A 20,776-nucleotide genomic window follows, 5' to 3' on the forward strand; every position below is an offset into this window, starting at 1 on the left:
TTTCTATTTTGGTAGCAGGGATCCCTTAACCTAGGAAAAAACTCCCAGCCTTACTCCTGAACATATGGCATTCATGATGAAAACCCCAATAGTACCTGCACTTTTTGTATTTGAGTACAGCTGGAATGCAAAACCCATCTTATTTTACACTTGGCAGCAGGTCCTGCTCTCAGCTTGACACGTCAACTCTCCCTCCCATCACGGAGCTCACATGACCTGGCTCCATCCCTTGACATACCAGCCATTTGCTCATCCAGTTATGGCTGTGCTAGATGCACAGTCCAGCTCTGGAGGGCTCCTCAGCTCTAGGGAAGGCATTTCTGTAAAATCCCACCCTAACAGACCTGTGTCAGACACTGCTCCTTCCTGGTGCAGACTGTCTTTCCCTATTCCTCCCCTATCCTGCAAGAGCCCAGCTGACACATAGTCCATGAGAACAGCCCACCTCCTCCTTACCCACCACAGTCAAGTTCTGAATGTTTGGATGCCACCACTCTAATCCTGGTAGCTGTTTGCAAAGCATATCCACCCAGCACTCAAGCCCAGGGCATCAGAATCCTTACAGCCTGTAAAGGCTCTGTAGAAAACCACATTTGCTTTAAGTCTCACCCAGAGCACCTCCCAGAGCTTCCCCAAGCCATCTGTGACCACTCAATCATCTGCACCACAACTCCCACCCCTGCACATTAACTCAGTTCTGCTGGAGCCTCTTCATCAACTGTCTCAGTTCATCCCATACACAGCAAGAGAGGCCCAAACATGACAGGAAAAACACACCTGATCTGTATTCCAAAAGATCCACAGAGCTATGATTATATCTAGGGCTGCCTGCTTACAGCTTTCAGCTAATACACACCAGGCCCATCCTTCAGCTGAGAGTGTACTTATCTTCAGCTAAGATACACATTCTGTGCATCTTTGCACATAATCCTAGCAACCTACATACAGCTGGGTGTAACAGGAATAGGTATTCACTCCTTTTCTTTAAAATTCTTTACTCTTATGTATCTGCTTGTCAGGAACTCGAGCTTTTCAAGTGAACTTTTAAGGTTCTACTTTCTAGAGAGAGAAAAAAAATTGCCCTATCTTCAAGCCACTGTAACATATCAAAAAACCCAGTCACTAGAGCATGATGCAGTTGCAGTTCCAGGACCGCTGAAAAAGCACAGCTTAAATTAACTTCTTTATTTTACACATATTTGACTATTGGTGTTTCTTACCACATAAATCAGTCAATAGTTATGATTCAAATAGTGACTTTTTGAAAAACTCTAAAAAACTGTAACACTGATAGAAAGATGTTAATCATAAAGTCTCATAATACAATTATTTAACAATTTCTTGTTTGGATTGTGTTCTGTTTGACTCCAGCATGTAAATTTTTACAGTGCTTTCTGTAAAAAACAATTTCCTATATTTATCCTTGTTTTGGAGTCACATTTACCAAGCTTTGAAACGACCAGAAACTCTGGCAATTGATAAGCTTCCCTGAAATAATCTGCGGCATCTTTGCAATTCAGAAGAAACCAGATCTCCCTCTTGTGGTCTTCTATGTAAATAGCCTTAACTACATCTGTGTGCTCAGAAGTGTCTAAAGAGTTTTCTTTCATGAAATATCAACAGAAATTCACTATATAAAGTGTTCTTCCTAGAAAGAATGAGAAGGAGATTGTTTTCACTTTATTTTTATCTACATGGTATTTTCTTGCAGAAAAACCACAGAGATTGAAAATGCAGTGCTGACTCCTGTATGCCACCACCTGAAAGAAAGTGGTGGGGAAAAAAGTTACAGAACAAAGTAGATGAACAAACCTAACAGTGGAGGAGCCATTAGGTTTCTATAGGTAAGTGCTATCTAGCTGAACACACAAACTGCAGTTCTAAAATGCTCACACTTCAGTTACACAAAGCACATGACAATCTCTACCTCACAGACCAATCTTACTCCTCAAAAGCCACAGTGGATATGCAGGAACCCATGCTCAGAACTTCCCACTTCATGAGATTAACAAGTCTGACACCAACATAAAAAGAAATTTTGTGCCTTTATTGGAATGGTGTTAGGCTTTAAATACACCAATTTTGATAACCTGATTATTTGGTTTAATTAGAAATGACACTACAGAACTGCAATACTGGTCCAACAGTCTTGTCTTTACTTTTTTTTTTTCTTTTTTTAAAGCAAGAGATAGTATGAAAATGCACCAAGTAATCAGAAAGCACTAGCAGGCATCGGTTAATCCAAGATACTAGCTTCTTAGTTCCAAAAGCACTCGCATTGTATGGAACCCAGGATTTAGACTGGTCATGATTTGCAAGAGCTAGTTGCATGAGTCATGACTTTTTCCTCTTTTTTTTCTTTTTTTAATTTACTTTCAAGTTGGTCACTGGTAAAATTTTTCCTCAAATATTACAGTTTCTTTAAGTCATATTTTTTTCCTCAAAGTATAAAAAAGTATGAAATATAAACAAGCTCCTGTATTGCACCCATGAAAGGGTACAATGGAAGCATTAGAGAGCTGACTATCTACACACCATCAAATCCCATCAAATCTTGGATACTTCATTAATATACAAAATATCAGGGCACAGAAAGAACTAAAATCCACTTTTTTGTTTTGTTACGCACAGGTTCAAATAATCAATCTAAAGAAAAAATGTGATCATTTTGGCTTTCCACTACATCCGCATGTTGAGACACTTATTAAAATAATCCTGCTTAATTGTGTTTGGTCTTTTTCTTACTGTCAAGTCATGTTTGTTATCTTAATACCAGCCATCAGACAAACAAGTAATCAGAAAGACTCTTCCTCCTCCCCACTTCCCTATCCCTGACCCCTCCAGGGTCAGCTTTAAGACATGACTCCAAACACAGGGTTGTGACGACAGATGCTAGGACCAATCTCTTCATAATCTTTTTTGGTATGGCATACTTGGTAGAATTCAGGCTGCAAAAGAAAAGAAAAAAAAGTTAGTCTATGGTATATACACCTTGTTTGAACAATATCAACTTTTATGCAGCCATTGGAAAAAAAAAACAAATACAGACAGTACTAGAAGTCCTGAAATCAATACACATTATGCGTGGCTAAACACCAATGAAAACGTGTTCTGCCACAAAACTAAAATGCACTATTTAACAACTCATATAAAGCTGTTCTTTGGCTTTAATCTGCTCTTTCAAACTTTAAAGTCTAACACAAAAACTTCAGAGAGGGCAAGGAGGGTGTATTTGCTACCCGAGGCCTATCAGAAATCCCCTAACTGCATTTAATATGAAATGCAGGGGAGATGAGAACTCCAGAAGCTTAGTCAGAATGGTTCAAACATGCTCAGCTTTACAGGTAACTTACTGTGGAAGCCAGCATTGATCCTCCAAACCAAACTGCATATCTCTGCATATGGTGTGTGATGACTTGTACATCAATGGGCTTAGGCTACAGAAAGTAAGAGGGGAGAAAAGAAAGATTAAAAGTCACTTTTGCTGGTAAAAACTAGATCTATTTTTAAAGAAGTGTATCTACCAAGCTTACTTTCCACAAATTAGTACTTTCTTAAGTGTTGTGTATGTAAATTTACAATTATAGCATCAAATTTTCTCTTGTACAACCCAGATTAAGAAGCAGCTGTTGCTTACAGATCACCAGTTACCTCTTTTATCAGATGTAAAGAGATACTTGCACTCACACCAATTTTTTTTCACACTATTTTCTGCTGAATTTCTTGATGGACTATTTATTTATGCAGTTGTAAGCATATATCCATACTACCCAGCCCATTCAAAACAACACACCTTAGAATGATAATTTTTAAGTTTCACATTATTATTCTAACAAAGCATCAGTTACAGATTGAAAGTTTACCTAGGACCAGTGCAGTGGTAGTCACACTTTTCTAAACTAAAACACTCATTCCAGTCAGCCATTCTCTTTCCCTCCATATCCACATAAACCTTCATTCCTTACTTTTGTTTATCAAAAATGGTAGTAAATGTAACAGTTTCAGAATTTGTTTCAGAACAATCTGCTGGAATTTGAAACCGTATCTAAAAATGGCCTGCAACACATTTGCAAAATTCAAGGCAGTGAGTAACTGCTTGCCATGCCTGGCACCCTGAAGAATAATGACATCAGATTTCCTTATTCATGTCCTACTTTCTTACTGAGTGGCACAAGTCTAGTAAGGAGAACTGAGAATAAACAAGGTTACTTGGACTAGAGAACCATGTGTAACTGAAATTTCAGAGTTGTCTACATGGCATATTAAGAAGCTTAGTGGGGGTTTAAGGGATTGTTTGAGTTCATCTAGCCAGATTACTAGTAAAAAATAAGTCAGGAAATCACTTCAATTTTGCTTTAAAAGCACAATTTTTTTTTCTCTCCTGGTATACAGAGTCAACAGAAAAAGTTAGATCAGAGGTCTGAAGGGGAAAGAACACGAATTAAGGATTATGTAGTTTAGTGAAAACATGAAGTCACAGGATCATAAGATAACTTAGGTGGGAAGGGACCTCAGAATGTCTCTAGTTTGTCCTCCTGCTCAAAGCAGGGTCAACTACAAGGTCAGAGGAAGGTATTCACAGTTTTATCCAGCTGAACTTCAAAAACCTCCAAGGATGGAGACTGCACAACCTCTCTGGGAAGGCTGTTACAGTGCCCAATTTCCTCGCAATGGAAAAGTTTTTCCTTTTATCCGGGTAGAATATCTTGTTTCTATTCATCTGTTGCCTCTCATACACCCACCGCTCAGCACTGTCAAGGGCCTGGTGGTCCCATCTTCCCACATGTACTGAGGTGCTGCTAATTAGGAGTCCCAAAGCCTTCCTTTCTCTAAACAAGGCTCCCTCAGCCTTTCCTCACAGGACAAGTGCTCCTGACTATCCTGGTGGCTCAACAATGAGCTTGTTTCATCTCCTTTATGTTTAAGTTCGAAAGACTGAGGATGATTTGTAACTAATCATCTTACTTCGTGCAGTAAGCACAAAGAAAGTTGGGGAGTGATCAACTGCCAATATGTAACAGATGTAATACACAAATCTCTGAAGAGCTTCTGTAAGAACTTCATTTGAAGATAAAGACATTTCAAAGAACATCATCACTGCAATATGTCATCGGCATGTTTTCCAGGTAACAGGGGACTGACAGATGCTTGTTAAATGCATTGGCTGCACCAACTAACCTTCAGTCTGCCACCACTAAGTTCTTCACTAAGTTTCAGTCTGGCATCAACAGTCCTTTTCAAGTCTCGCTGTAAACGGCGACCGAAGTCCCTGAACATGGTTGAGCCTCCAGAGAGGACAATATTCTGTTTTGAGTAACAAAAATTGTTAATCACTTCTGAAAATGTGAGTCTCCAATTTTATCCAGCTGCTGAATTCTAAGTATCTAAATATATTTTTTAAAGCTCCAGTTAGGAGGTATGCTTTTACTGTAAGATTTAAATTATTTAACACTTAAGTATGACAGAATACGAATTCACAAAGAGTTTGTCACATTAAAATTGGCTGTGCTTTAAAATCCATTTATGTCTTTTTACATCTCACCACTTTTGCTCATAGTTGTGTTTCCCTAATGAAACACTACATTCTGAAAAAATGTAAGTGAAAAACTTACTGAACTGCATATTGGATTACTTTCTACAAAAACAGTTAATTTTATTGTTTTGTGTGTGTCAGAGTTTCAAATACATATTTCTATATAAAGCACAATTAATCTAAAACAAGTATTAAAAAAAATGCATTGTAGCTACTGACCTTATATAGAGGACGTCTAACATCAATGGGACAATTTTGAATAACTTCATCTACTACTTCTGAGATTGGTTGTGTAAAGTCGGGATTAGCAAACTACAAACAAGAATAAAATTAAGGCACATCAATGTGGAGGACCACATATTGCAAAAGAAAGGAAAAGAAAAAAAGAGAAGAAAAGAACCACACTTTCATATTAGATGTCGTGAAAACTAACAATGGAAATAGTTATGTTAGATATTTTTGCTGCCATTTTTAAGTGCTTTATGTATCAACCTGAAGTTGTATAAAGATGAGTAGCAATCAAGAATCAAAGTCATGCTGACTTATAACAAATATAGAAATAAATTTACAAATAAGAAGAAATATAAGCCAGGACAACAACTTCTTTACAAGGCTGCAAATAGAATTTATATGCTATCATCCAAAATGCACTTAAAACAGAAAGCCTAGACAATTCAAACAGACTTACCTCAGGATGAAAGAAAATCTCTGGCCCCAGGAATCTCTCATAGCCAACATCAATGGTAAACTCTTTCTTTGAGATAGCATTAATTCCAGTATACTGTTTAATCCACTTTGTACCATCTGTGTCATACTTGTTAAATTCTTTTACTAAGTCAGGGCAAACGTAACTAAAGCGCTCCTGAAAAATGAATATGTACAGTTAGAAGTACCCAAAGTATAGCAGAGAACCTGCTGTGAAATTTTTAGAAGCACAGCAATTCAAACTTTTAAGAATAAGTATTAAATTGGCAGATAAAGAATAGGCCTCAAAACAGCTGGACTGACATTTCCTGTACACAGGTAGATAATGGCTCTGCTAGTACAGATCACTTCTGTGCAGCACTGAAAGCTCTTGCTGAGCTAAATTACTTTTCTTCTGCTTTTCCTCTGAACTTCTACAATTGTGAGAAATTAATTCTAAAGTACTTTGAAGAACTGCTATAGAAACAAAGTTTAAGTGTACTTTAAGCTGAACGTCTCTCAGAAGAGCTTTATACTACAAAAAAGAACATATCAACATTCAGAAAAACAGTAATTACTGCTCTTTGCATTACACATCCCACCAAGAGCAATTGCTATGGAATATCACAATAACAAAAGTAACAACAATAATAACAACAGTAATAATGATAATGGAGGGGAGGAGAAAGGGGAGACTACAAGCCAAGAGTGAAATTCTAGGCCAAACTGAGTATAACCCAACTGCATACCTTAAGTTTAAGTTATTTCATGTTATTACATTTAGACATTTTTATATCATTTAAAAACAGAAAGATAATAATTGCGATATTATTGCATTTTCAAAACAGATATCAGGTTCTGATCTAAAATAACTTGAATGTCTGCAATGTTTATATTACCTTCACTGCTTTAGCTGTTTCCAAGGATTGTTCAGGAGGAATTCCTACTTCTCGCTCCCTCAGCAGCTGCTGAATGAAGTATGTTATATCTCGCCCTGCAATTGGAATGTGTTTGATACAGCTGCCAATCACGTATCCTTCAGCCTGTGAATAAAATTAATGGGAGAAACACACTGATAAGAACTCCTGTCAATAAAGCTAAGGAGGGAGAGAGAAAGACATGGAGTCTAAACTCCCATTCACTACCTGTGATTGTGAGGCTGAAGCCCTTTTGAACTGGCTCATTTAATTACCACAAGACCAATTCTTCACAATATAGCCTTATTTTACTTTGCATTGCATTGGTTCACAATTCTTACAAGGTTAGGAGGAACAGAAAGGTCACTACAGTACATAAGGCAGACAAATGGCTATACTCACTATTCCTTGGCCTTTATTTCCTCTTCAAAATGAGGTTACTCTTACCAAAAAGGTCAAGGAACCTTTTTCATGAAATATTATTTTAGAATAAATGATGTGGCCCTGCAGTCACAGCCACTGATGTAAGGCGTTACAATCCACATGAACCAAAATTAATTTTCTGAAAGCAGGGAGAAAATGCATCATTTCAGCACAGCAACTGAGACTGCTTAGAACATCAGACTGGCCCATAGTCATCCATCAGCCTACCCTTGCAAGTCACACTTGTCCTGAGGACCAGTATCAAGGCATTAAAATTATCTGTTCTAAACATAGAAACCAAGTTTGAAAGACTGACCCTCAATCTTACCAGACCTGCTATATCCAAACAGATGAATCCAGGTATCATACTGATATTAAATGCTTAAGTTTTTCTATATACACACTCCTTACATTCATACAAAACATTCTTACTAACCTAGAAAATAATAAAGTCATAAAAACATGTACCACTATTAGCTTCAGTACAGAGAAGTATTTGCTAATTCCTCTTTATCTATTTACAATAAAAGTGATAGACCACTGTTGACAACTTGTTCAACATGTTTAAAAATTCCAGAAATCAAGCAAATGGCATTCTGCAAAGGAGCTTAATGCTTCCAAGGGAGATGGAATACCTACTCTTATTTTAATCGGAAAAAAAAAAACCAAACTCAAAAATCAAGAAAAGTTCAACTCTTTTAGGCAGAAATTTGAAGTATAATTTTAAAAGTTTACCTATAGAAGGTCTGAAGTGTCAGTTGTCTCCTAAGTCTTATTAAAAATATGCCATATTGGATGAACAGTCTGAACAAAGATTTAGTCACTATATTCCACCAAAATTAATAAGAAATTGCTACGACAGCATATGTTTGATCACCACCAATGCTAATATTTGTTATAACAAAGAATTTTTAAAAATTGATGTTACTATGGCGCGATAAAGCTTTGTATAGATTTTTGTCTTAAAAACTACAACCTAACCTCATTCTGAAAATACAAATGCATTTGGTATGTAGACATGAATTTACTTCCCAAGGAAAGATGGGCAGAAATCTATAACCAGCCACTTGAAACAAAGCTCACTATTAAATATACCAATTATGAAATTTCAAATATGTAGCTTTGTAAAAGGAAATCCATACCTGCAGTAAAAGCAGTAATTTGACAGTGAAGAAACTGCAGCTGTAAGTGTTCAATATTTAATAAAACATTACACAGTTGTATAAGTTTTTGCTTTTAGCAACTTGACATATTGGAACAGATATTTAACATTAATTAACCTTGAGGGTTACTTTTTTTCAGTCAGGCAGGAACTTTTTTTTTTGCTGATGCATCACAGCATATGACAAAACACTGGGCAGCAGACGGAGAAAAACTGTAAACAATACTACATCTAGCCTCAAATACTTCCCATTATTTCTATTTAATAAAAAAATTGACTGAGTCAAATGAAAAAAGTTCCCAAATTTTTGGAACTGACTGTTGTAAAGAGCATATGCACTCTCACCAGCAAAGCAAATTGGAGATGTGCTAAAGCAATATAATTTCATCCATGACTTGGCACGGTCTTGGCAAATCACCTTTTTTAAGGTAAGCCACTGAAAGACAATATGCCTTGACAAATTGAGGGTGTTCTTCAAGAGTTTCTGCACTACAAAATAAACCAAAACTCACACCCACAACCCTGGAAATTATTATTTTTGAAGATTCCTAGCTATACTTTAGTCTGTGTAGGTGTATACTTCCGAGAACTTACAGGACAAACTGTTCTCCAGTTAATTGCTTCTGTAGTTTTGAAGCACACTTACCACAGGAATAACGTGAGTGACACCATCCCCACTGTCTATAACTGTGCCAGTCAGCGTTCGTTCTCCTACTTGTCTTGACGTCCAAGATGCAGCTAAGGCAAGGACAGCCTGGGAAAAACACACACCAAAGCCAAATCTTAGTAAAACCACTGTACTGCAGATCGATCCCACTTTACATCAGTTCTCCCAAGGACACCCAGATTGACAACCCCAGGGTAATTTACAGCATGGAAACTGATTTAATAATATTATACATGTTTACACAATAGCTTAGAAAAAAGAGGCTGCAGAAATGCAGTTTTTGAATCCTGCCTGATGCTTTTTTAGCCATGCTTAAACATCTTCTTTTGTTACTTTATATAGAGAGGGATTAAACTCTTGGATTTATACAATTATTATGATGTTGTGTGTTTTTTTATTTATTTATGATGCAACAGATATTATACTCCACTGCTTAGAAGCCTTATAGAAGTAACAGAAGAACAGTACCCAGCTAACTGACCAGAGAATCAATGCAGTGGTGGAACTACTAACCAGAAAAACATAAAATTATTCCAAACAGGAAATTAATTTTAGCCCAAGGAGAAATACTGTAGCCCTAACTTTCAACAGTCCTGCCCTTACCTGAACAGCAATATATAGCCCTGGAACGTTGAAAGACTCAAACATGATTTCAGCAGTATATTCTCTATTTTCTGGAGTATTTAATGGAGGCTCAGTCTGTGAGACAAAAAAAAACCCCAAGTTTTTACTTACATTCAAACCAAACACTTGACTTTGAAAAAAAACAACCACCAAATCGTAAGTTTTGAAAGATGAGTCATTCAACAACAATAGAATGTAAAAATAGTAACAAGCAGAGGGTGCTTAAGAATTTATGCAAATTGCATTAAAATAAAGAAACACAGAAGTGCAATAAAAACATTACTGTAATTATTGCTTAAGAATTTATATAGCAGGCCCCCTTTGTGAGTTGCTTAGCTCATTACAACTTTTGATTTCGTTTGAAAGAATCAAGGACTATCAATCAAACTATGTCAAAAGATGCAGTTTAGTACATTTTAAAAATGACAATTTTTAAACTTTCTCAGTGAAAAGAGCTGTTTTCCTTCAGAAGGCAATCACTATAAAGCAAGTTGATATGCTTAGCTGTAGAAAAGTACTCAAGTGAGAGAAGCTGGCAACAACATACAAATATGCCATGAAGATTTGAACATTGACCTTAATTTAGATCAAATGTGCCCAAATATGACAATCATTCCAATTTCACAGAAAAAAAATCCCAAAATTCACTCTAGATACGTCATCCAGATGGCAGCACTGTGAAAAGAAAGTAATTGCAGTTGTGTAAAGTCTAAACAGACAAAATTTTTTGTTTTGCCTCAAAAATGTAGACTTGAGATCATTGAATTCAGTGCAGAAGTAAAAGAAAAAACTGGTGAATCAGACACAATTTGGAGGGAAACAAAGAGAACAGAAAAATGCTTGCAGTACAGACACTCTGACATTTTTAGAAAAATTAAAAGAACCTGGATGGGATAAGCCAGGTCAAGAAAGTTCCAGGTAATTGATTTACTTCATTTTTCACAGTATGCATATTTATATTTAAGAATTTACAAAAGTCAGCACATTCTTATTAGTCATATACCATTTCTTATGTAGGACATAATTTAACTTACCAAAAGAAAATAATGATCCTCGGGTTCTGCCCTTAGATATTTAAAGATTACTTGCTCCATAAACCTCTCCATCAAGTCCCAGTCTTCAACTATACCATGGCGGATAGGCCACTGTTGCAGAAAAATATCGAATTATAACTGAAATCATTTATCAACAGTTTTCAACTGCAGTATGATCTACACATGCAAGAAACCTTGCTTTAGGTTCTCCCTATTTCAATGTGACACCTATGAAAAATTCTGATTCCAACCTTGAACAGCAGAGACAACACATTGCATTTTTCTCAGTACAACAGAATGGTGGCACAGGATAAACCAAAGGTTCCGCCCAGCCCAGCATCGCAACTCTGATGCTGCTGACAGAAGTTGCTAAGGAATATGAAAGAATGAGTATTTCTGCTTAACATCCTTCCAGCCTCCATTCACTTCAAAAGAAATATATATTCACATACTGTCTTGCAAATTCCCACAGGCTTCTGAAGGTCACCAAAACTAATACCATTTAATTACCATTTAAACAGAGTTGACAAAAAAGTATTTAAGTTACCCAAAAAGTATTCTCAAGATGATGTTTGCTGTTACAGGCAATGATTTCTAAATGTGTTAGAAAGTGGTTTTAAACATTTCTCTTAATACCTTGGTTGCATAAGTTGGTTTTTCTATTGCTTCGTCCCCAATAAAGAAGTCTAAATCATCAACACCTTTCAAAACCCTCCTTTGTGCTTGATCGACCACTTTTGCCGACTCTTTGATAGCAATACCTTTAACAGAGAAAAGACAGTATTGCAGATCATAAATCTTGAACTAAAGAAAGAAAACCAGCATTGAAACATAGACACACTAATTGTATTTATCTTTTGTTTCAAACATAAGCACAGAAAAGCTAAATAAAACACAAATAACTTGAATTCCAAACACAGATGAACATAATTTATAAAGTTAACATAATTCAGACCTAAATGCAAATTGTTAGACACCAACATGCAATCAGGGAATAATATAAAATATAAAAAGAATCTCTAAAATATGGTATCCCTACAGATCTCATTTTATTCAACAAGTTGTGGGAGCATGCAGAAAATTAGCACACAATTATTATTATTATTGTCATTATTATTCTTTAAAAAAGAATGCTGTTACAGAAGCTGCATAAAAAGAAAGAAAACCTATTGCCTTATATAAATGGATGTTTTATTTCACTTGCACCAATTTGATTTCTGGACGTACTATGAAAGTGAGATATGGCACGAGAAAGGGACTGAATAGGAACTAAACCAAAAAAACATACAAAGAATGCAGGAAGGAAGAAGCAGGAGAAAATGTAAGGCATACAGAAAAATAAAATTGGACAGAAATAAAAGCAGCATTTTTAAAAGGAAAGAAATTTGTATGACCACATAATGCATCTTTAGATGCTTTAAAACAAATTTTCATTAAGTCTATGTAAAATGTCTCCCTTTAAATCCTACTCTTATCTTATTTTTACGAATGAGATGGAAAATTTCACTTAAGAAAGACTATATATCTCTCTGTCACTTTAAGGAATAACTGGTAAAAGTTAAGAGCTTCTTTCTTGACAATTCATTCCATCTAGGATAACAAACAGAAGTTTTTATCAGACAAATACTGGCTAAGGTTAAATACGGTATCCTGGAAAGAGGGATCAGTGATTAGATATCACAGGAACACAGATGTTCCTCTCCATCTTTTGCATCACTCCGCCCCCAGCTACCAGGTTTGCTGAACCAGCAATATCTGCTGTATTTTTTTAAGTCTTACTAATTGCCTTTAAACACAATCCTTTACACAAATCAGGAAATTCATATATACATACATATACATATATACATATATATATATACATATGAGAAGCATTAATATCAGCCTCAACTAGTCAAAGGCTGTGCTCCAAAAGCCCTTTCAATGGTAGAAGCATTTTTCTAATTCTCACCTTTGGTAAGAAGTTATGTTTGCTCTCAATAAAAATCTAAAGTTATGAAATCAGCTGCTGCAGCCTCCAGCCCACCAGACAGGGCAGCACAGCTACAACAGCCTGCTAGGACCCAAAGCACCCTGAGTTCACTGATGCTCCCCATCCTCCTCCCTTCTCTTCCCAGAGAGAGCAACACAAGCTGAGCTGTGCAGCCAGAGAAACTAAGAAGTGGAACGTTGTGAAAGATTGAACAGGATGAAACAGAAGTCATTATTTTGGGCTCTTCAGGAAGAAAACTGAATCATACTGCAACTTCTGTAGCTGCTTACAGGAGAACAGAGAGGAAGCAGAAGGCTGAGGAACTCAAACAACATGGGGGGGACAGATAGGAAGCAGAAGCTAAAAATCGGGGGAAGATGTCGCAAGGCCAGGGCTTGCTGCAAGTGAAAAAACAACCTTGACAAATACTTTTCACATCATCATTACAGATTTCACACATCTGGGGAAATTTTTCTGTCCAGACGTGTGCTATCTTCAAGAATTTTCAAGTAAAATCAATCACTTGCCACAGGATTATATTCACTCTCGAGTCCAAGGGGTTTCACTCTGTTAACAAGCCTAACATGAGAGGTCTCAATATTTTGCTGCCCTTGAGCCCAGTCTGTTCACCCTGAGTCTGAAAAGCAGAAGTTAGGAGCAAACAACCTGAATCAAGAATCATATCCTGAAAATACAAACAGGAAAATAAACCTTGCTGACACCAGAGCTGGGGTTACTGCAGTGTCTGAGAACAAGCAGCCCTCCAGGGGTACCCAGAGCCATTGCTTTTGGTTTGCTTGGCACAAGAATTAAGAGCTTTTAGGAAAAAAAAAAAAGAGAACATACTTGCGTCAAATCAATTTTTGTGCTGAAACACTACTCAAGCCAGTTTTTCCTTTTAAAGGTAAAGGAAAGGCCATCAGCTATCACAGATTAACTAAAACAGATGACAAATCAAGGGAACTACTTGGTAATGGAAAGATGTTGACTCCTATTTTAACATACAGCAGGAAAAACCTGATTAACTGAATAAAAATCAAGTAAAATTAATGATATAAGATCTAAAAATCAGCCAGGGAAGAAAGCAGCGAACCCAAGTCTCTTTTAAAAAATCAGCCCAATATATCCTCATTTACTTCACTTTCCATGCAAGCACTTATCATCTCTACAGAAGCATATTCAGATTTAAATCAAGAACACAGCACAAGGAGATAAAAATTTTTTAAGAGCAGGAGTAAATAAGATAAGCTGCAAGGAAACAAGGCAGAAGGAATGCTGCTCCAACCTGTTTAACAGCAAACATTAATTTTAGAGAATCAAAGTGATAAAAAGCAACTGCCACTGCTGGAAGCCGAAGGAGAAACCAAACCATTTTTCCACTGGGGATAATATTAAGGAAATTAAAGACACCAACGTGCTTTGAAGAGATCCACAATATTTGGAACATTTCACTTTGAAACTAGGAACTGCTGTACTCTATTTTCATTTCTCTAATGTGGATTACACCAGTGCTCTTCTATTTCGTTCAAGGCAGAGGATTAACACAAACTCATGCAGTCAGTGTAATTATCTAACTTGGGTTGCAGTACACATGAGAATAAGGTCTTTTTTACTAACAGAATTACAGTCAAGGACCATTTCAGCTCTAGGAGCATCTAAACTGAGCATCCTTTTTTAAATACACCACACCAGATCAAAAAGCTGTCCAAAAAAAAAAAAAATCTCATTTCTCCCCTTTCTCTTCTACTTTAACAGCATTACTGTTGTATAAATTTCTCTGCTTAACGATCTGACAGGTCATTTCATTCCCAAATTTGTTTAAAATGTCATGATATTTCTTCTCCATTTTTGGAACAAGAAAGTGATTTTAAAATTAAATAAGCCAAATCTAAAGACGCAGAAAAAGTATGAAAACACTATTTATCTCAAATTAAATAATCATTTCGCCATTTACAACTTAATGACTGCTAAGAAGTTTAAAGAGCAATATAAGACGGTTTCCGTAAACTTTGTAATCTATGTTAAAATTTTTGTGTGAACAGCAAAACTGTAGCGTGGTTTATATTTCACTGAGATAAACCAAATGAAGTTAATGTAGAAAACCAAACAAAGAACTACATATTAAAAGCCAAAGCAGAAGACATTTAAAAGATTCTGTTAATGCATTCTCCTGTTCTGATACAAGTACATGAATTAATTAGCCTTAGCTTTCCATGAAAATTGCTTTTTGAAGTATGTTTCCTAGAAAAATTAACACAGAGCCAGAACTACCAAGTTCTATTTTACAGTGGCTGTGCTGAAGTAGTATTAGTCCCAGGTCTCTTCCTGTTGTATTTACAAGGAAACTGGGTGTGCTAATTATTCCTTTTTTACCAGGATGTAATACGTGATTACTTTGGCACGATGAACAATGACAAACTGCCAAGTGGTGTAGGGGGTCAAAAGGTGAAGCATTTCTAAAGGAAGCTGAGTGAGTTCCACTCCCTAGAGTAGAACTGTATCACTTCAAGTGGGAGAAACAGTTTAGAAAACAGGGAGTGAATAAATAAGCTGTTCCACATGGGGAAAAAATGGAAATGTTTTCTTGTTCTATTTGCAAAACATAGTAAATTAACATCACTGTAATATTGACAAACACCTGGACGTATAACATTTTAAACACTAAAAATATTAAACCACACAATTTTGAATTTTTTCTATATTTATAATCAGCTGAAGTTTTACCAGATAAATCACTAACAGGGGAAGAACCTTCTAAAAAGTAAATATAGCCATGCTACTGGATTTTAACATGACTTCAATTTCCAACAAGTTAACTAGTATCCTTTTTCAGTGAATGTATCTTTCTAACTGAGAATCCATAACAAAACAGATCAGAGCCACACTATTACTCTGTGTCATCTCTCAGATGTCTTCCCAAATTGCTTCGTTTTATGTTTTGGGTTTTTTTACATAGCATGTTATAGAAACTCCAAGAGTAACTTCAGCATTCATACCCAAGTATCAAATACTTACATGAAGGAATAATGAACTGGGGTTCAGTATTACCCGCATATCCAAGCTTTGTATACCTGTTGAGGCAAAAAAAGGATTAGGTTAGAATATCAATAACACAAACATCAAGGATACTTCCCTTTTTAGTGAAGAGACCCCTCTTCCCTTATCAGAAAGACCCACTGATTTTCCTTTAAAAACAAACAAACAAAAAAACCCCAGGCAAAATAATAACTCTTTTTTTAAGTGTAAAATAATGTTCCCTACCACAGATCAAGCATCACTGCCAACTTCTACTATAGTAAAATTTTACTAAAGAATACAAAGTATGTAATTCAATTTATCACTGCTTAGGAGTTTGTAACTGCAGTTACAAAACACTTCTACCACTAATATTTATAGTATGAAAAAAAAAAAAAAAAAAGCTCCTTTGTCCATGGACTGCCAGCTGGGTATGTGGCAGGGCTGGCCATCATCACATCATATGCATTTCCCAAGATGTGCTACTGTAGGTGGCAAGTAATGACAGCTGAAAATGACAAGTAGTAGTAAAAGACATTCCACTTAACAAATGAGAAAGTGTTAAAATGTGCCTAATAAGTTAAGAAAGCAAGAGGAAAATAACTACATGCCTTAGCCCATCCAATTTCCAGAAAGAGCTATGGATATATACATCATCTTCATTGTCATAATATAAGAAAACTGAAGAAATTAACAAAGTATTCATTAAAAGTAACTACAAAACTCAGGGTACTAAACAATCCAGCTGCTAAAATTTTTCCAAAGAGTTACCAATACCATAAGCAAACTCTAAAACATGCAGACCAAATTGCACTGCTCTAACTTCAGAGTTAGTCTACCCACATGTTTTTAACCAACACAGACATGACAAGTTCTCATTTTCTGTGTACAGTCAGACAGCTGCACTAACTAAATTAGCATCATCAGCAAAAGCACAGAGCACTGTAGTAGCACCTCTACAGTTTTCAGCACTCTGACATAAAACTGGAATATGTTAGGAGGTGTAGGGCAGGACTAACTTTAACAAGCCATAAATTCCTGGCAATAACACAGCAAAATGCCAGGCAACAAATACAGCAAAGGGTTGGGTTTCCCAGGCTGGAAGAGGGGTGCTGCTGTAGAAGGTTCTGCTGTGATGCCACTCACGAAGCCGTGAGCAACTTGTGCACGTGCCCACACACAACACCCACACAAATTTCTATCACTGACACTAATGGCACTCATCAGTGTCGGGCAAAAAGACACATATCCTCAGCAGGAAGGTGTATTTCTTTCCAAATAGCAAAATGATTAACACAGGACTCCATCTGACACCAAAAATGCTTCACGAGAGATGTATTTTTGAAACTGTAAACCTGATCTTGTGTGGAACACAAGATAACAGCTGGGAGTAACCATGCAAAAAACCTGACTTATTATCAACAGGAACATTTATTGAAAAAAAAAAACAAAAACAAAAACAAAAACTTCACAGGCAAAAGAAAATAACAGGAAAGAAAAAAAAAAACTAAATACTAGAAAGAACTTCAAACCTCATGAAGTCATCAACATTAGGCACTGTATGTGCCTCAACTCAGGACACACGACTCAGATTTTGCACACAAGTTTGGTTTTAATTTTCTTCTTAAATATCTAGTTCCCCAAAGAAATGTCAAGAATTCCACCAACTGATGCATCGAACCTATAATGCAGAGTAAAACTGATCACTGTATCTAGAGCGTTTTAAGAGGCTTTTAGTGCCACAATTAAGAAAACCAGCAAATACTGACTCACTTCCTCTACCTTCCCCTGCAAACCAAAACTGTGGCATGTAGATTTTAAAGCTAAATCTACACAAGAACTTTGGAACCTGATGACTACATAAACCTACAACAAGATTAGAAGTGCCTTAACAAGCAAAAGAAGTTAAAACTGTTGATCATTAAACTCACTATTTCAAAGAAAACAAAAGCTAAACTGCTGCAGGTAACAGGCAGCTTATTTACTTGTGGGTGGGAATCTGCCCAGCACACACACAGCCAGCAGACTGAAAGAAAAACAGTCACATGAAAGATGCATTTTACATAAAAATACTCTATTCAGACATAAAATCAGCATATATAAAAATGCTATGCCCTAGTCAGCAAGAAGTGTACTACTGACTCATGGAAAAAAAAAAAAAAAGTAGTGCATTTTTAGACTTCCAGAAAAAAGAAAAAAGAGGGGAAAATCTGCATGACTTCTGGTCTCTGAATATCAAAGCATTTTATCAGCAGGTCTCCACTGTAGTCTCCAACACAATGTTTCACATCTCCAGCGTGCCAAGACTTCCTTGCCACAACTCCCTTCCGCATCCGGAAGGCCACCACTGCTTGCCCAGGGGTCAGGGAAGGACCCACTGCTCCCTCAGGCTCCTCAGGCCTGAGGGCACATCCAGTCTGCTGCAGTGCTCCCATGGAGACTGAGAACTGAGGGCTCTGGACAGTGGCACAATAAAGACTAAGCCTGATTTTCATAACTAAACATATATAGAGATACTCTTGAGTCAAAATGGAGTCTAAACATGTGATAGGGGAGACAAAAAGGTAACTTAAAACTGATTAACAGCTGATAAAAACTTTCAGTTCTCCAAATGCACCATCTAGTAACAATGGGGTTCTCTCTACAAATTAACTTGCAAAGATGAGGCGTTATTCAGACTAATCAGATCAATTCTATCACTGGAAGTACATATCTAAATCACATGAAAAAATACAGATTCCACAAAGTACACAGTTTCCACAGACAGTTCATACATGGTACGTGTGTCTGACTAAAGTATGATTCACAGGGGAACGAGGCACACCCCGTCTTCTTCAGAGCTGCAATCACTGCCAGTACAGAAAAAAATCCTGATATTTAAGATATCATAAGGCAGTGCCAATATTAGATCACAGTTTTCCAGTAAATCCTGGTTTGTCTTGCTTGCAGCATAGCACTGAAGAGTGGCAGGAGGGACTTCCACAGAGACAGGCAGGCACATTTCATTTAAGGAACCTCAGATTCAGCTTTCCCACACTGAATTTGGGGCACTCAGCAGTAAGAGTGTAAGGCATTGCACAAGTGAGTATAAAGGTATAAACAGATTCCTATTAAAATCTGTAACACAGAACTGATTTACAAAATCTCAGAGGTGAAAACCTGAATTTAACCTTGATTGCTCAGATGGTTTCCTTTATTTCTGCACTACCTGGAGCGTGTTTCTGTGCCCTATCAGCTCACTAAAAAAAAAAAAAAAAAAAAAAAAAAAAAAAAAGAAGAAAAAAACTCTTAAAAACAAATATGGCAAAAAAATTGCTGGATAATCGTGACCTTCAGATTTACTTCAGAAGATTGGTTACAGAGTATCCAAGAACATTCCACAAAGTCTCCATACATATGTGCCAGTATATAGAGCACCATACACATACACACCCCTTCCATGGTATCTATCAATTTATCCATACATGGCACTAATATTGCCCAGTGACTCCCCTGCAACACCTTCTCCAAAAGGAAATGGGGTCTCACACACCACCCTCTGGCCTACACAGATGTAATGATGTGACGAACAAAACAGGATTTTTTGTAAGGGACATTCATAGCACAAACAGGTTGTGGGTAGCAACCAATGAAGGTCCCGAGTTAACTCCACTAACCCATATCTCAGCTGTCAGTGAAGAAACATCTCTAGTGCCACATCAACCTCAAATTCACATCCTGAAACTGCATCTCAAGTCTGTGCTAATCTGTCTGGGAGCTCTCTGGAAGGACAGCCAAAGGGCTTTCCAACAATGTTCTCAACTGCACTAATGGGATTTCTTACATGTGCTCTCTCACCTAGAATAGATGTTTCCGAGGCCACGACATGAAAGCAATGTCACTTGAAGGTTACTTACGTATTAGTCACAGACAATTTTAAAGCCAAAAGGAAATAGCACTGAGGGTAAGAACTTCTAATGACAATGTCATTAACAGAACCTCCTTGTGCAAACCACAAACTGACCACGTGCCTTTGCTCCATTTCTGTCCTGCCCACAACAGAGGTCATACACTGTCCCAAGTTATACGCCCTGGCTCTAGCACAACTGTAATGGTAACAAAGGAGAGAGGAACAGGGGGACAACTGCTTTGTGGGTAATTACTTTGTTCAGCTGCTCCAAGTACAATAGAACTAGGGGGTCCAACACGAGTTGTGTGTCATTTTACTGACAGCTTAACACAAAGACACCAATTAGCCAAGCACGAGCAGAGAAGAGCATCTGAGGACAAATGTCACCTGACCTTCAACTCCAGTTTACAGAGCAAATCCAGGTTACAGCCTTCCCCTCAGCTACTCCTAATGACCTAACTAAAAACCATTTCATGCACAGGACACTCTTAGATGCACATACAAACACGAATAAGACACACTTTCAATGCTGGTCCCACTGGAAAGATGCAATGCAACTTGAAAAACAAACAAAAAAACCCAAAAATGCTTTTCTGTGAGAAGGGAGGAGTAATGCAAGTAGGAGTAACAAACCCAAAACAGTCTGGAAGGAAAGTCAGGATTAGGCTAAAATCAAAATGGTCTCTTTCTTGTTTACCTTCAAGGTGTATAAAGTTAGAAAAAAAAGTGTATATATAAGGATATTGTTTTCAGAGGGGTTTTTTTTGTTCGCTAAATTGCTCTCTTCATGATGGCTCGGAATTACTGTCCACCATCTGAGCCACAACCCTTCTCTGCAAACTCTAACTCAAAATGC

General features: G+C 37.0%; 1 protein-coding gene across 2 annotated transcripts in view; it reads right to left on the reverse strand.

The window, feature by feature from the left end:
* Positions 1-2,026: 2,026 nt before the first annotated feature.
* ACTR3 (actin related protein 3) overlaps positions 2,027-20,776 on the reverse strand; it is a 192,144-nt gene continuing 173,394 nt past the window's right edge. Inside the window, exons 2-12 of one of the 2 annotated variants that reach the window (XM_051810283.1) lie at positions 16,032-16,087; positions 11,681-11,805; positions 11,045-11,155; positions 9,990-10,085; positions 9,366-9,473; positions 7,117-7,260; positions 6,222-6,395; positions 5,753-5,845; positions 5,179-5,304; positions 3,354-3,437; positions 2,027-2,948 (exon numbers count right to left, since the gene is read on the reverse strand). In XM_051810283.1, coding sequence (XP_051666243.1) covers positions 2,853-2,948; positions 3,354-3,437; positions 5,179-5,304; positions 5,753-5,845; positions 6,222-6,395; positions 7,117-7,260; positions 9,366-9,473; positions 9,990-10,085; positions 11,045-11,155; positions 11,681-11,805; positions 16,032-16,087 — 1,213 coding nt within the window. In that variant the 3' untranslated portion in view covers positions 2,027-2,852. The remainder of the gene's footprint in view (positions 2,949-3,353; positions 3,438-5,178; positions 5,305-5,752; positions 5,846-6,221; positions 6,396-7,116; positions 7,261-9,365; positions 9,474-9,989; positions 10,086-11,044; positions 11,156-11,680; positions 11,806-16,031; positions 16,088-20,776) is intronic. The other variant, XM_051810284.1, reaches the window with a different exon arrangement.

The sequence above is a fragment of the Manacus candei genome, unplaced genomic scaffold (genome assembly GCF_025592945.1).
Source record: "Manacus candei isolate 608988 ecotype Guabito, Panama unplaced genomic scaffold, ASM2559294v1 h1tg000077l, whole genome shotgun sequence".
In the NCBI taxonomy this organism is placed as follows: domain Eukaryota; kingdom Metazoa; phylum Chordata; class Aves; order Passeriformes; family Pipridae; genus Manacus; species Manacus candei.